This window comes from Trichoderma harzianum (genome assembly GCF_003025095.1).
Source record: "Trichoderma harzianum CBS 226.95 unplaced genomic scaffold M431scaffold_3, whole genome shotgun sequence".
Classification (NCBI taxonomy): domain Eukaryota; kingdom Fungi; phylum Ascomycota; class Sordariomycetes; order Hypocreales; family Hypocreaceae; genus Trichoderma; species Trichoderma harzianum.
Genome location: NW_020209251.1, coordinates 311,499 through 327,430, shown reverse-complemented (window position 1 = coordinate 327,430; position 15,932 = coordinate 311,499). Strand labels below are relative to the sequence as shown.

General features: G+C 53.0%; 5 protein-coding genes across 5 annotated transcripts; 2 read left to right on the top strand and 3 right to left on the bottom strand.

The window, feature by feature from the left end:
- Positions 1-1,634: 1,634 nt before the first annotated feature.
- On the bottom strand, positions 1,635-2,524 carry M431DRAFT_338986 (hypothetical protein). Its single transcript, XM_024914407.1, has one exon. The coding sequence runs from the start codon at positions 2,371-2,373 to the stop codon at positions 1,918-1,920; it is 456 nt and encodes a 151-aa protein (XP_024777036.1). The 5' UTR covers positions 2,374-2,524; the 3' UTR covers positions 1,635-1,917.
- A 596-nt stretch (positions 2,525-3,120) lies between these two features.
- Positions 3,121-4,681, top strand: M431DRAFT_2493 (hypothetical protein; the record flags this gene model as incomplete). Its single annotated transcript, XM_024913768.1, has 2 exons — positions 3,121-3,363; positions 3,581-4,681. 2 exons carry the CDS (start codon positions 3,121-3,123, stop codon positions 4,679-4,681), a joined length of 1,344 nt encoding a protein of 447 aa, XP_024777035.1.
- Positions 4,682-4,714: 33 nt separating this feature from the next.
- On the bottom strand, positions 4,715-5,764 carry M431DRAFT_339022 (hypothetical protein). Its single transcript, XM_024914408.1, has one exon. The coding sequence runs from the start codon at positions 5,567-5,569 to the stop codon at positions 4,865-4,867; it is 705 nt and encodes a 234-aa protein (XP_024777034.1). The 5' UTR covers positions 5,570-5,764; the 3' UTR covers positions 4,715-4,864.
- Positions 5,765-6,490: 726 nt separating this feature from the next.
- On the top strand, positions 6,491-10,882 carry M431DRAFT_2491 (hypothetical protein; the record flags this gene model as incomplete). Its single annotated transcript, XM_024913767.1, has 2 exons — positions 6,491-6,520; positions 6,860-10,882. 2 exons carry the CDS (start codon positions 6,491-6,493, stop codon positions 10,880-10,882), a joined length of 4,053 nt encoding a protein of 1,350 aa, XP_024777033.1.
- Positions 10,883-12,819: 1,937 nt separating this feature from the next.
- On the bottom strand, positions 12,820-15,749 carry M431DRAFT_2490 (hypothetical protein; the record flags this gene model as incomplete). The annotated part of the gene is made up of 3 exons (XM_024913766.1): positions 12,820-15,404; positions 15,469-15,612; positions 15,686-15,749. 3 exons carry the CDS (start codon positions 15,747-15,749, stop codon positions 12,820-12,822), a joined length of 2,793 nt encoding a protein of 930 aa, XP_024777032.1.
- Positions 15,750-15,932: the final 183 nt, after the last annotated feature.

Below are 15,932 nucleotides of genomic sequence, written 5' to 3'. Positions count from 1 at the left end.
TCTCCTTGCGTGTACATCATCCGGCGCCGGCTGCCTTGACCGAAATATGCCGCTGCTTTTTTCCCTCTCTCTCTTGGATCTACTTTTTTTTTTTCTCATTTCTAAATCATGGACGCCTAGCTTCGTAACTAAAAAGCTAACTAAGATTGTAGCCATTGTTTCTCATCGCTAGTACTTACCTGTCACACCATGAAAAATATTATGCTGGATTCCGTGTTATGTACTCCGTAGTAGGATATTATTTGTGGTTCTCCAATATCCGTACATAATACCCCATATAGACCCTTTTCATTATATTGCCAAAGATAGCCAGACGATGCGTGCTTCTTTGTACTCCCGTACTTCTCTTACCGATACTGTCAGCTGCCTGTAACGGTATCCCAAGTATGGGGACGGGATTCCCATGCACCGACAATCGCCAGCAAGGAGCGGCCCTACTATCACGCCGGCCGGTGAAGGGCAGATAACAAGAGTCAGCCAGCCATACGAAGTACACGGCAACGCTACCTCGCGCGTCAACGAGCCGCTACACGGGTCCCGTCGTTCAATTGGGCGTCGACACAAGTCACGGCAGCAAAAGGCAAACAGGTAATAAGCATGTACTTGGCACTGCCGTTCCGAGTCGGCATAGCAAGACGCCCCAGTCATGCCCATCCATCCCATCCATCAGCGTCATTCCTCGTCCTCGCCGTCGCCGCTCAGCATCCAAAACTACTACAGTACGAGTACAAAGCAAGGCAAAGCACACCACCAACACACCGCCAGCGGCGGCAACGGCAGAGCAACACTATCCAGCCAAACCCAGCCTAGCCCCCAGCCGCAAATCCTGTTCCCGCCAAAGTGACAACGAAATCTGCCCTTTTCCGTTTGCGGCCACCGCATCCAGCGCAGACGCCTGTGCTCCACCCATCGCTGTGTCGCGACCCGGCAAGCCCGACAAGCAAAAAAAGAATGGAAAAAGCCCCCCCGGCTGAAAAATAAAAGCCGCTCCGTGGACTCCGGACAAAGCTCGCTGTCGGCGGGGCCGGCAAAAGCTCGGGAGTTGGACGGCGCCCTTCCTCTTTCGGGGGGCTTGTTCCCTCGACTCAGGTCAGGTTTCTTTGCTTGTAAGAGGGAAATAAGAACCAAAAAAAAAAGTGAGGCAAGCAACCCATGAAAGAAAAAAATGGGTGCGAAAAGCGATTCCGGCGGCCGATTCCTTTTGCCCCCAGTCAGCGATCCCCACGCACCCCCTTGCAATGATCAGCTACTCGGACGCACTGATTGGACGTGTCGTGTGCTTCTAGATTGTCTGCTGGCGTCGCCCTTTCGCGTCCAAGACGGGGGAACTGGCGCTGCTCTCGGCCAATGACCTCATGCTGCTTCTGGTACCCCGGCCTTGGCACCGAAGCAACGAACGTAGCGGCATCATTAGCTTGTACCGTACATGTACGAGCTGCAGCTTCTCCGTACACACGTCGGTGGTGCTCCGTACTTGATGCTACGAATACTAGACTTCAAGTGCCCGTCTCCATCGCATTGGGTCGCCTCATCTTAAAAAACACCAGTCAGGTCGTGCTTCTAGAGCCATTTTCATGTCGAAATCGGGCATAGACTTCTTGCCCATGCGGCCCTCTCCCATCGTTGCATGTACTATAACAAAACTAGACCCCGTCAGATAGACCTCTAGAAGCCAACCTTAATCGCAGTTCGCCCCCTTCCCAAAGGATCCAAAGAAAACGAGAGATATAGGCCAATGTTCCCTCTCGGAGAAGCGACCCAGGCGGTCAGCCCTTCTCCACGACTTCTAGACTTTTTTCATTCACCGCGGGCGGGTATCGTGGACCGGATATCGATATCCGCGCATATCGGAGAAAACTGATGCAGGTACTTCGTCCGCGCTGCTGCTAGCACCTGGTACTAGTACCAGTGGACATGTTATTGCTGCGTTGTTTTCTCCATGGACCGCGCCAAATCCGGTACAGTCGGTTCCTCCGGTAATGAGCTCTCCTGCCTAAAAGTACGGGGCCAATTGTTTAATAATAATTTAGGCCCAGCTGGAGAGCGATTTTTGGGCCTGATATCTCGGTGGAATTCCGTTGATATGACAAGGCGGAACGGACGTCTTATTTTTGGCCTTCTGTTAGTTTTGGCGAATGGTACTAATAAGCTGACGAGAAGCATTGCTTTTTGCCATTTTGGCCCCCCCTCCCCTTTCTCGGTTGCTCCCTTTGAGAAGCCGTCATCATCAGGAATCCCAGCCTGCGAGTTCAGACAGACACGACCCCTTTGCGATATTATCTGCACCGGCAGCGGCGTCGAGATGCGCATGCAATTCCCTCGTTGCCCAACCGAACGGCGGTACGTCTTGCGAGTCACGTGACGAGATCTCATCGCGCGGCCCTGTCAGCTTCAACCTTATCCCGAGCTCTATTCAGCCGATGATACGCAGCTGAGGCTGAGTTGCCCTGCATAGGGAATAATACCTCATGGAATAAGGCGTACAGCGCATCAAAGCTGGCGACATCGAACGAGCGAAAAGACTCGGAATTTCTTTCAGGCAGCTTCGATCGCTCGGGATAGTCTGGGATAAGCTTCAGCTAATGGGCCGTACCGATGCTCTACGTTGGGGGCCTTGCGGGAGATGCTCATGCGATGACAAGCTCCCCTACCTAGAAGACCTTCGACAACGGCTTTACATGGCCCAGCCCAGAACACAACATCCAGAGAGGACCAGTAGATTTTTGACCCGTCTTTGCTCATCTATTTCTGTGTCACCCATCAAAGAAAAAGCCTCTCCAATAGAAGCGCGGAGATGCGTGATGCTGTGCCGGAGATGCACCACGTGAGTGAGACAGCTATCGATCCGCCGACGTAATGCATCCACGTGAGGTCCGCTCTTGAAGGGCGCCCAAGCCAACTTTCCAAGGTTGAAACTCTGTGATGGAATCAAACAAACCATCTAAAAAATACCCTACAAAAATATGCATATATATATATACATTCTCCATTAAAGAAGCCGAATCTTTCAGTACATACATGGTTTCTACGTCTCTCGTGATTCCACCCTAATACCGTATTTCCCCCCCCCTCCATCAAAGCTCGACTGAGCTCTCATTCGCCTCCATCGTCATCCCGAACATGGCCAGCGCATGGCTAGCCCGCGTGCGGCGCCTCAACGCCCATAACCTGACGACATTTCGAGATGCGCCCCTGGCCGAGATATCCGGCTCTCTGGGCGATTTGGGCACCCTGCTGCCCCTGATGATCGCCCTCGCGGCCAAGGGGTACATCGACCTGGGCTCGACACTCGTCTTTTCCGGCGTCTTCAACGTCCTCACCGGAGTTGTCTTTGGCATCCCCTTGCCCGTGCAGCCCATGAAGGTATGTCATGTCCAAGGTACTACTGCTATTACTACAGTAGCTTGCTGTACTCGTACGAATATGTATGCCATGTGGAGCACTCTTTACCCCCTAGATTTTGACCTCGGTACTTGATACGATACTCCGTATACATACACACATACATGACTGTCTTCTTATCTGCCCAAGGAGCCTTACTTGTTTGCTAATCCTCTTCCCGCCTCATGCGGGTACTTAGGCCATCGCCGCGGCCGCCATCTCGGCGCGCGAGAATCCGTCCATGAGCGTCGTTGTCGCGGCTGGACAATGGGTTGGCGCGGCAGTCCTCATCATGAGCGTGACGGGCTTGCTGCGAACAGCTGTAGCAGTCGTGCCCATCCCCGTGGTCAAGGGGATCCAACTCGGGGCGGGCCTCTCCCTCATCATCGGCGCTGGCTCGTCGCTGCTGCAGCCCCTTCACTGGGTCCTTCCCGTGCTGGATAACCGCATATGGGCTCTGGTGGCATTCCTCGTTCTGGTATTTACGCAGAACATGCCTCGCTTCCCTTACGCCTTGAGCTTCTTCCTCCTGGCTCTTGTGTTGGCCCTCGTACAGGTGCTCGTCTCTCATGAGAGCTTACCGTGGTTCCATGTGTGGCACCCGCACTTTGTGCTTCCCTCCTGGGTTGGAAGCGGAGACGCCCCGGCCTTGTGGATGGCCATAGGGCAGCTTCCCCTGACGACTCTCAACTCCATCATTGCGGTGAGTGCGTTGGCTGCTGACCTGCTCCCTGACCTGCCAACTCCGTCCGTCACCTCCATAGGCTTGAGCGTGGCGCTCATGAACCTCACCGGTACGTGGTTTGGAGCCATGCCAGTCTGTCACGGCGCCGGAGGACTCGCTGCTCAATATCGCTTCGGCGCACGCAGTGGAGCCAGCGTGATCCTGTTGGGCCTGTTGAAGATCTTTCTGGGGCTGTTGTTTGGGAGGACACTCGTCAATCTGTTGACGCAGTATCCAAAGAGCCTGCTCGGCGTCATGGTGGTGGCTGCTGGGTTGGAGTTGGCCAAAGTCGGCCACACCTTGAACCAAGGAGCCCCTGATCTCTGGCATGTGTCTGCTAGTCACGGAGATCATGAGGCAGGCTTGAGGCAGCATCGACATCTATCGGATGAAGAGCGCCTCGAAAGATGGACAGTCATGCTAGTTACAACGGCCGGTCTCCTCGCATTCAGGAATGATGCGGTTGGTTTCTTGGCCGGCATGCTTTGTCACAGCTCATATAGACTCTCGGAACGATTCGTGAGCTGGAAAAGCCGTCGATCTATCCTCTCGAGCGAGCGTTCACCATTGCTATGACGAAGCTGTCATAAATAGGGACTGACAAAGGGTCGTCTAAATTGAGTAATTAATTAATGATTAATGTCTATCCTCTGCCAAGTTTCCTGTTTCCTCCTATCCATCCGAAGTTTTCATATCTCATTCTTCGCCAGCGAAGTGCATTTTTTGGGTTTAGATTGCATCGTCATTCCTTATAAGAGGTCATGTCGGCTTATCCTGGAACAGTTGCTTTGAATATCTATGTCCCGGCCAACTTTTGTAGTGCTCTTCATGGCTTTCCTTAACCTTGCTCAAGAGAGCCAACCGGCAAAAGAGGAAAAGCCCGCCACAGACCACGAGTGAAGCTCCCTCAGCAATAGCAGTAATGCGGGCTGTGATGCTCCAAGTGCCATGTTGTTGAGAGTACACGCCAATGAGCGTCGACACCAATCCAGCCAGAGAATTGGTCATGCCCGGCAGAAACAACTTGTTCACGATCCAGACGTAGTTTTTCGCATGGAGGATGGTGAGAGTGAGCATGCCGATGGCGGAGATGCCACACATTACGGCAGCGATGACAAGAAGAGGAATGTTCTTGATGCTCTTTACGAGGAGCTTGGCGGCTTGGTCTGAAAAGGTATGGTCGTTGTCGCCCTGCTTCGCAACCGAGGCCTGGAGACTTGTGAATGTTCCGGGGAAGACGAGGAATCCTGCCAGCAGGAGCCAGACGAATACGGAGGCGAGAATGTTGTGCAACAAAGGAATGTCATCTTGCTGGAGGAGCATCTGGACATAGCGAGAGTGTTCGGAGTTGGCATGCTTGAGGCTCGGCTTTTGGGTGTTGGAGTTTGGAGAGCTGGAGGGTTGGAGATGAAAGGGCCGGGGGTATCGACCGGGGCGATGAATCTGGATCTCGAATCTCGGCATCTTGTTTTCTTGTTTTTTCTCGACTTGGTTTATAGAAAATGAATGTGTAATTGATAAATGGATCTGATAAAAAGGAAAATGACACCTCTACTGCTACGGAAAAAACGAAAGGAAAGGAAAATGCGACACATGAAAACCAACCGGCGGCATGGCCTCGAATATATGATATGCCGCCTACCCTCGAGTACAAACGGAGGCCTGACCAACACTCATTTTGTGTTCACTTTTTTGTGCTGCGGCGTTTCAGGACGCCATTGGCAATCAGCGAAGCATACTTGCAACAGTGTTCAGCCCCTGGACCGTGGCGCCAACTCTATCATGTCTGAGAACGCATCCTGTGTTACTTGCACAGAGCGAGCTCTTTGAGTGGCCGTGGTGATGCCAGTTCTGTTACATTAGCCGCTCATGAACCACTTTTAGCAGCTGAGGTGAATGAGACAGCGAATCAGACGGCAGGATTAAAATAGCCGACCAATGGATGGATGGATGGGCTGCGTATTCCTGAGGAGCGAGGGAGAGAAAAAGCTTGGAGCGAGTGAGTTTGACCTGATGGAGCTGCAAGATAACAATATGAGCCTTTGTGCTGCGAATTGATGCCATTGTTCAACGAGGTACAAGTAGCCGGTTGGATATTGAAGGGGACGAGCAAAACAGGTACCGCTAGAGCAGGTACAAGCAGCAGCACTAAAACGGATAGCTCGGAGAAGTGTCAGGCATGTACCTAGGCAAGCAAGTACATTTGCCGTGCATTAGATCAGGTCTCGTCATTGCTTTGCATACAAACTGCGTACCTAAAGTTCACGGATGATACAAGTGGAATATACTGCGAGGGAAGAGAGATAAGCATATTCAGTCACCTTTGTCATCTATGACTCGTATTCTTATTGCGCCCGGGAATGAGAAAAAAAGAAAAAATGAGCGATGCATCTTGAAGAATGGCGCACTACGAAGGTATCTCCCATCTAGAAGCCTCAATACGATCAAGAGGTAGGTACTCTTGCAGGTGCGCGGTGATACAGCTTGCCCAAACTACGAATACGTAGATGCGCACCGCTAGAATGAGTCATCATCTAGTAGCATTCATTGCCTAAAAGAAACAAGAGCAAAAAAAGGAGACAAAAACAAAACAAAACAAACCCACGAGGCAAAAAAGAGCCAAACGGCTCAACAGGAACCGAACCGAAACGGAGCGCATCAACGCGGGGAACCGACAATCGCCTTAGCAAACGCCCAAAGTTTTCCCTGCTGGGCCTCTTTATTTTTTTTCCCGGGCCTGCTCTTAGCGGCTAGAGCGACCCGGAACTGGTGAGGAGGCTCCAGAAAGGCTTCGCCTCCAGCCAATCAGCGGGCCGGATCGCGCCTGTGACCCTCCCCGGCAATCGCGCCAGAAAGTTCAAAGACAAAGAAGAGGCTGCAAAAGGATCGCAGCTTCTGCTCTGGACGCCCGTTGCTCGAGGTCCGCCTGCAGAGACGAGCAGCAAATCGGCCAGCAACAGACGCCCTCGCCCGGAGAGGCTTTCTCTCGTCTCTCGGTCGACACGCAGCGATTCGCAGCCCTGGCGAAGGAGCTGTTGCAGCCAGCCAGCAGCGATGACTTCGTCCAGCGCCCTCAGCCTCGACGGCCATCACCATCACCATGCCAATCCCGCCGCCCACGCATCAGCACCAGCCGCAGCTTCCACGACTCCAGCGCCTTCGCTAGCTGCTGCCACTGAGCGACTGTCCGACGATCCAAGGCCGGGAGCTGCTGCGACGCTGCCCGGAGCCGTGCAAGAGCCGGCGCAAGAGCCTGGACGGGAGCCTGAGCTTGAGGCCGGGGCCGCGATGGAAGCCTCAACCGGCGACAAGAACCCGTCATCCGGTCCTCAGCCCGGTCTTCAAGGCGGAGATAGACCATCACTTGCTGATACAACACCGACAGCAACAGCAGCACCAACTACCGTACCTGCAACATCAACAGCGACGTCATCAGCGCCCCCGACAAATTCCGCTTCTGCTGCGCCCATGCAGCAGACACCTGCATCAACAGATATTCCAGCAACCTCATCCTCTGCAGATTCCAACACAAATCAACAGACGACTCCGATGGTGCCGCCTCCAACAGCTGACGCTGGTGCCAAGACCGACAGCGGCATGGAGCCACCCGTTACACCAACACCAAACACCTCTGGGACCACTGGCTCTGGCGAGCCGAAAGATAAAATTTCTTCGGTGGAAAACGGGAGCGAGGACGTTACAATGGTGGATGCTCCTGTTGCCGGCGCGGCTACCGCAGCAGCAGCTGAGGCGCCGCTCCCAACATCTACAGTGCAGACTGCTCCGGTGGCTACGACAGAGCAAATCCAGCCTTCAACGTCCTACACACAACAGGCCGCCGCTATAGACCATCGTCATGCATACATGATGATGGCTTTGGCCTCCATGTCAGCGGCACCACCCGCCATGTCCCCGCCGCCTACCGTAACTCCGTCTCAGATGACGCTGCCAAATCTCATGGGAGATGGGTACTTTGGCGCGGGCGCCGCTAATAACCTTCGGCAGGCTGACCCCGACATGGGCCTCGAGTCCTTTGCTCGTGTAGAGTTTGCCGACAGTGTCTTTCAGATGACCACTTACGCCGTCATCATCGGCCGTGACCAGCGAGCTCTGGAACAAGCCAGGCGCGATGGAAAGCGTGCTGATGAGTATCAGCGGCGAGTCGAGGACAACGCCAGCAAGGGACTTCCGCCGCCATCCCCCCTGGCTCATGATCGTCACAAGTTTAGTAAATCCTATGTCAGTGAGGAGGGTGGCATGCTTGGCCCGGAATCAGATAGCGAAGAAAACGGGCGTCCGGCAAAGCGGCGTAAGACCAGCACGACAGGATCATCACAGCAAAACGAAACCGAGAATCCCCAGGACAGCGTCATATCAAACCGTCAATACGTCTCACATACCCCAGGAGCAGCTGCCGTCGACTTGGCCTCATTAAGGCCGTCCCCTTGGCATGTTCCATTCATTGGTATCCACTCCCCCGGCCCAAACATTGCAAGCAAAACCAAAGCCATATCGCGGGAACATCTAAAAATTGCCTATAATCAAGACGAGGGTGTGTTTGAAGCAATCCCTCTGCACAAGAACGGCTTTTTCTGCGAGGATGTGCATTACAAGAGCGAAAAGGTCGTCTTAAAGTGCGGAGATCGCCTTCAGATCAAGGATGTTGGCTTCAGATTCATTATCAACGGCGTGGAGAGAGGAAGAACCGGCGCAGAAGAGTATCAGGAAGAAGATGCCAAAAAGAAGCGGCATGCTCACGGTGGAAAGAGTATGAGCTTCGACTTTGAACAATCACATGGCAATGGTCAGATTCAAGATACGAGCGATGAGTTGTCAGATGTGGATGTCAGCCCGGCGGAATTGTCCGACTTTGGTGGGGATGATGAGGAGGAGGGAGAGGAAGAGAGGGCTGAAGAAGAGGGCGAGGAGGAGGAAGAGGAGGAAGAGGAGGGCGACGATGACGATGAAGAGGGCGATGCAGATGTGCCTGAAGCATCCATCGAGGGCGATTCTGAAATTAAAGACGAAGGAGAAGCCAATAACGACCTCTCCATGCCACAGATACCCAGAAAGAGGGGCCCTGGCAGGCCACCCAAGAATGGTATCATGTCAAAGAGAGAACAGCGCTTGCTTAAGAAGCAGCAGCAAGAAATGGCCAAGAAGACGCTGCCTCAAGCACCGCCCGTTGAGCCGCCTATCAAGCGCAAAGTCGGACGGCCTCGGAAACACCCCTTGCCTGAAGACGGAGTCGACCGTCCAGAGAAGCGCAAGTACAAGCCTCGGAAGCCCAAGAATGAGGACGGCGCCGAAGGCTCTGATGCGGAGAGACGAGCAAGAGAGAAGAAGGAAAAGAAGGCGCGGCCCAAGTCGCCGCCCCTGGAGCTCAAGATTGAAGATTACACCGAGGAGCAGCTCCAGAAGCCCAACAAGAATTATGGTGTTCTTATCGATGAAACGTTGACAGCGGCAGGCCCTGACGGTCTCACATTGAAGCAAATCTACAAGAGAATTTGCCAAAGATACCCGTGGTTTTATTTCCACACCGAGACAAAGGGATGGGAGAGCAGCGTTCGCCACAACTTGATTGGGAACGAAGCGTTTAAGAAGGATGAGACGACAAATCTGTGGTCTCGAGTACCTGGTGTTGAGTTGGATGCTGGCAAGAAGAGGAAGGCATCCTCTCCGGATCGGGGACTGGCGGCAGCGCAGGCGTATGGGCATTACTCGTATCCGTACGCCGCACAGCACATGGCTCCTGGGGCACATCCTGGCTATCCCCCAGGCCAAGCACAAGTTCCGGGATACCAAGCACCTGCATATGCTGTACAGCCGAGCCACGCGGCGCGCCCAGTGCAGTATGGCGCATCACAGTCGCCCCCTGGACACCAGCCAGTTCAACCAGCCGGGGGCGCTCCGCCTCCGGCTCCGATACAGTTGCCAGGATATGGTCCGCCAGCAGCCCCGGCTCGCCCCCAGCTGGGGGTGACACAACCTGGAGCATACAGTTCGCCGTATGCCTCAAGGCCTCCTCCATTGGCAAGCCCAGCTGTTAAAGCTGAGGACAGTGGCGCTGGTGTACCGGCCGCTGCCATTGCGCCCGGCCAGCAGCCACCCCGAACAATCATTCCGGCGGCCACCACTGAATCAAAGGCGGCAGTTTCAGGTGCTGTACCAGCATCTCAACAGACGACTGCGCAAGCCGCCGCTCACCCACCACAATCTCGAGCATCAGCCGCACCTGCTCGGCCGATCATCGAACCCCGCCTCCTCACCGCAGTTGTCGGCCTCAAGAACGGCTTGGTGGAAAACCTTAAGAAAGCTGGCAATCCCAAGGCCGAGGCCATCGTCATGTCAGCTCTCAACAGGTGCATTGGACTCAAGAAAGAGGCCACTGAAAACGACAAGATGGAAGCGATCTGTATCAAGGGAATCCGGCAGGTCATCGATGGCTTTACCAAGGGTAAAAGCCCCACGCCCGGCAGTTCCACCGCGTTGCCGACAGACACACCACCTGTTTTCGAACCCAAGGTGTTGGCTGCGTTGAACGGCCTCAAGGATGCCTCTGTCAATGCAATCAAGGCAGGCCTAGGTGAGGCCAAGGCCGAGGCTGTGACTCTGTCTGCCATCGATCGTGTCATTGGCCTTGCAGATGCGAGCATCATGCCCAAAGCTGCAGAAGGCGAGCCGGTGAGCAACTTTGAAGGAGTCGAGCAGCATCTCATGAAGTCGATCCGGCAGCTCCTCCAGGGCATGAACCAAAAGCTACAAGGTGATTGATTCATGGATAAGTTTGAGGTGTCAAAGATGTGTCTGAGAGAAGCATGGGGGTTAATGACTAGGGGAGGATTGATGTAGGATTTTGATGAATGGGGATGAGCCAATCATTTGTACAAAGGCTGTGCTGTCCGCAGCAGGGGGTGGGAGTTTATGGGGCACAAAAATGAACTGCTGGGGGGCGTTTCGGCCACTAGATGAAAAGGACTGACACGGGTATACATATTTTTTGCCGTCTTTTGTCTGGGGCCATGGCTTGGTACAAGCCCCTATATAATATGGTAGCGTCTTCTTTTTTTTCATCTCCGCATTTCTATTGACGAATATGAGTGAGAGTCGTAACTGCATTTCGGGCTTGGATTGAAGTGATTGTCAAGTTGATGTTGGTGATGTTGATGTGACTAATTGTGAATCTTGCTCTTGATTTAAACCAGCGTGCAATATGTACGTTAAAACAATGATTAGCTAGGCAATAGTTAATACCCTAGGAGCCTCTTTCCGACTGATGATTCTTCAAATCACCAAGCTATCACGACCTCTCTCTCAGCAATTTTGACACTTTCATCGGCCCCAAGCAGAGCGCGCATTTACATTTCCTTTCCAGCAATCTAGGCTCTGTATCTTATACACAAGGTGTTGCAATTATATGAAATGAAGGATTGTTAGGAAAAGGTACCGTGGCGGTAATATTTCTGCTAGTTGTTGCTATCTGAGAACACAACTACATATCATTTGGGATCTCTTCTAGTATATCTAGTATCTCTAGCATTTCTCGTAATGGAAAAATATACCTCTATAGAAACTACTTATCTATATACGTACAATATAATAACTACCCAGACATGACACATTCATAGCCTCCCTTCCCTATCACAGTATATAGTCCAAATTTAGGATACTGCTACACCAAGTAGCCACTCCTTAATAAAATAAAAAAAATGACAAAGACATCAGAAAGAATCTCATCAATTAGTGTTGCGTACTAGAAAGAGAAGAGAAAACGAAATCTTCCATAGGTAAAGCTCTAGAACAACACCTCTCTCTCCAATCAACCCTCTCTTTCCCATTCATTCATTCCATATAAAACAACCTTTCCCTCACTTTGTGGGAACTTTTTCTTTTTTCCCGCTTCTTCTTCTTCTTCTCTACTTGCCTCCTTCTCTCTCTCGTCTTGTTCAGCACTGCACACCCTCCACACAGCGCCGAATTTAAATAACAGTGGGTAAAAAGGGGGGAAAAGCAAAAAGACACACACAAACAAAGACAAAAAAACATGCAAAGAAATTCCCTTCCTAAGCGCACTACTCCCTTTCCCAACATTCTACTCCCTTCTCATCGAAGTGCAAGGGAAAAAAAAGCAATTGGGAGTGGGATCGAGCAGGAGAAGCATTTTGAAAATAGACGTTTGCAGCAGTCTGATTTCTCGCCATGACGGCGATTGTAAACAGCAATTAGCTTATATTAGCTGACTTTTTCCCTCACCAGAAAAACAGGCGAGTCTTGACGCATGCGAAAGAGGACCAAAAAAAAAAAAAACCAAGCGAAAGAATCAATAGATGGATATATAGACACGCTTCCCCCCTTTCAAGCAAGAAAATAAGTCGAGAGAAACAAGAAAGAGCAGAGAAGACAGCCCCAAATCATCCCCCAGAAAAAAAAGGGAGACGAAGAAACAGAACAAAAGTATTAAAGTGGCAAGAGAGAAAAATAAGTGATCAAAGGTTCTCATCATCGAGTCTTTCTCATTTGGCTGTCAAAGCCATTCTCATGTCAAGTTTCCGAGTGGTTAAAAAATATTTCCTTCTGGCGAAATCGCCCTTCATGATACGTTGAGATTTCATTTCCTCCCCTTTTTCAAGCCCCTCTTCCGTTGTACTATAGCGTGTGCTCTATGTGCTCAAGGGCGAGAAAATTCGAGTCTTCTTCCGCCGTAATGCGCTCTATGCACTCAGGGGGGAGAAAGTACCGTCCTTGTCACCAAAATTGACGTCTAAGCGAGCGCCGTCAATCTTGAGAGCTGCCAACTTGTCTGCGCCATCCGCTTCACCGTCTTGTGGTGCCATCTGGCTGTCTTCAAAGCCCGGAGGGCGATGGCGCATCTGTTTCGCCTTGGCAAGAGATATTGTCTTTTGCTGATACGTCGTCGTGATTGGTTGGGTGTCATCCCGCTCGATTGTCGACTTCATCAAGGCAGCCATCCAAAGACGGCCCTGCTTGAGGTTTGGCACAGCAAAGTAGTGAACCGTCGGCTTGGTGAAGCTGACGCCTTTGGATAGGCCCGCTCGCGGTGGGACCAATTTGAAGATGAACATGGTATCGTCACCCTTGTCCACGCCTGCACCATCATCCCCTGCGGGACTGCTGTGACTGCCTGGCATGCTTGGCCCGCCGCCTGCGCCAGTTAATGTAGCATGTAATCCGGTCAGCCTCTCGTTATCGGCCGGCAGCACACGGTGGAATGAGATGTCAATAAGGCCCTTCTCTTGGTCGTCGTCTTCAGAGTAGTAATAGGCAAGTCGGCGTCCCTTGAGAACAAAGAATCGGGGCTTCCATGTTGTCATCAGGTTGGAGCTCTTCTTCTTCATCCAGCCGTAGTAATCAGCATCCTTCATGGCCACCTGCGGCGATATTTTCAATAAGCCCTGAGTGTAGGCACTCGTTTCCTTCTTGCCCTTCTTTCCACCCTTCTTGTTGCTCGGAGCCGTTGCCGTGACGGGACTTTTGAGGCCCTCATGAGAGTCGAGATCGAGGCTTTGTCCTGCTGAAGCGGTGCTGGATCCTGTTCGCACGGGAGAAGGCAAGGGCGGCTCATTAGTCGATAGATCAGCTGATCCACCACCCTTGGATCTCTCAAATGTGAGCTTATCCGAAATGGCTCGCATTGCTGGTCGAGTGGCTTTGCCGACTGGCTTGGTCACTGATGAGAGCCAGTCGGCACTGAGGCCCTGGGCTCTGCCGACAATTGGCGATGATTCCGTCTGGGTAGGGCTGACTACAGTATCCAGCTTGGTGACGGCGGGAGCAGGTCCATCCTTGGCTGGGGGCGGTGGGCGAACAGAATCGGTCGTGTTCGTGGAGGCGTTTCGTTTGTGGGGAGTCGGTTGGATGCCATAGTATTTCTGAGCGGCAGACGGCGCTCCATCCCGGAAAGAATCGACGCTACCGTATCTGGAGTGTCGGGAGAGGGCGGTTGCGCTACGTACTCTCTGCTCGTCCGCGTAGCTCTGCTGAGTCCCGTAGTTAGCGCTATCACGTTTCCGCAAGACATTGCGCTTCCGTCCATCTACCTCAGTGCCGGAAAAGTAGCCTCGATCCAGCTCGACGGCCGAGTCCTGCAAATCTTGTTCGGATACGCCTAGCATTTCTTGTAGTCCCGTGGAGGAGAGCGGTCTTTGAGAAGTCTGCGAGACAGCGCCGCCCAGGGTCCAGTTTCGATCAAAGGAAGGCTGTTTCTTATGCACGCCATCACCACCGGCAGAGAGATTCGCGTTTGCCGATACCTTGGGCACCGTCGCATTGGAGCCTGGAAGGCGGAATTCGGTCGATGAGTGTCGTCGTGAGTGGTTGAGGTCCCGAATGGACGCTGCCGATGGCCGCTTGAGGTGTGTACGTGATGGGCTCTCCTGAGTGCCATTTGTTGGGGTCATATGAGCGGCTGGAGAGGCCTTGTTAGATGACTGAGCCAGGGACAGGCGCCTAGCCTGGACGGAGGTGGGTCGTGATATTGAGTTCCCTGTCAGGGTGCTCGTTCGACTTCTCGTCCGTTTCGCGTCCTCGGATCCGCCATCGCTGCCGCGCGTATGCGTGGCGCGCCTTGAATCTGGTTCGTCGACACTAACCTCATCTTGGAGAGCCTTAATCTTCTGCCACGTTTTAAGGCGGCGGCCGACGGAGCCTAGGTCGAAATCCTTGATGAACAGGGAGCTCTGATCCATGCTTAATAACACTTCGCCGGAAATTTCCTGGTCCCTAAAAACTTCGCAGTGGTGCTTCTCCACGCCCTCAGTAAAGAGATATTCGGCCACGTCGTCTGGGGACCAGGCCTCCACCTCGGCGCGACTATGTACTGCCTCTTCTTCTTCGTCCGTCTCTTCTCCTTGGATATACGACATTCGGTGGTCAATCGCAACGCTGTACTCGCTGCCGGAGTCTGTGGCGGCAGCGTTGCCATGGCTAGTGCCAGGCGGTGACTGCAAATGAGTAATGTGCTCGTTGATAACGTTCAAAGTCTCATTTAGAAACTCGTCCTGTCCCGCGCTGTCAAGGCCGGAAACAGGTGATCCTGTGCCACCCAGACCAGACACAGGAGCTGATTCAGCTTTGACCAGATGCGCTGGCAAAGCAGATGGCATCGCGCTTGAAGACAGAGGTACGGTAGATGTACTGGCCGAAGCAATATTACTCGCGGTGCCTTGGAGGGATGCTTCTTGTGTAACCTCCACCAAGGGTGACAGCGGTTGTGAGGCTACGAAGGCAGGAGTCGAGGTTGGGTTCGAAACGGCTCTTGGGTTTGGTCGGGTATAGACTAGCGAATTAGCCAGTTAGCAGAAGATTCATCCATCAAGTGACGTGTACGTAAAGCGACGAACCTTCGGGGAAGAGGCCAGTATTGTTGTTCGCGACGTGCCGACCCAGGAACCATCCATCACCAAACTCGTCGTCTCGTTCTAGTAACTCGACTCGGTCTCCCTTCTTTAGGCTCAGCTCATCCGAGCTGCGGGCAATAAAGTCGTCTGAATCAACAAGAAGAGGGTTAGTAGTCGGAATCTCGGCGCATTGCCCTGCGGGGGGAGTACGAAGACGTACGGATCACCATCAAGACGTCGCCCACGTCGGGCCGGGAAGGCCCATCGTTTGCTCGCGACGCCATTGTCGTCGACACTTGGGTGAGGGCGATTCAGATGAACTCGATAGATAGAGCAGAGTCGATGCGCTCGGAGAGTCTGAGTCTGAGTCTCTCGTTGCCCGGCTCGCCACCCCTTTGAAGCCGCTTGGACCTCGTCGAGCTTCCGGGGACGGAGGAGGCGAGGGCTGGGAAGTGCGGGCGGTTCGC

What these genes read in the sequence shown, in the direction of transcription:
- M431DRAFT_339022 (XM_024914408.1), bottom strand. Translation starts at nt 5,569, where the DNA reads ATGCCGAGATTCGAGATCCAGATTCATCGCCCCGGTCGATACCCCCGG.
- M431DRAFT_338986 (XM_024914407.1), bottom strand. Translation starts at nt 2,373, where the DNA reads ATGAGATCTCGTCACGTGACTCGCAAGACGTACCGCCGTTCGGTTGGG.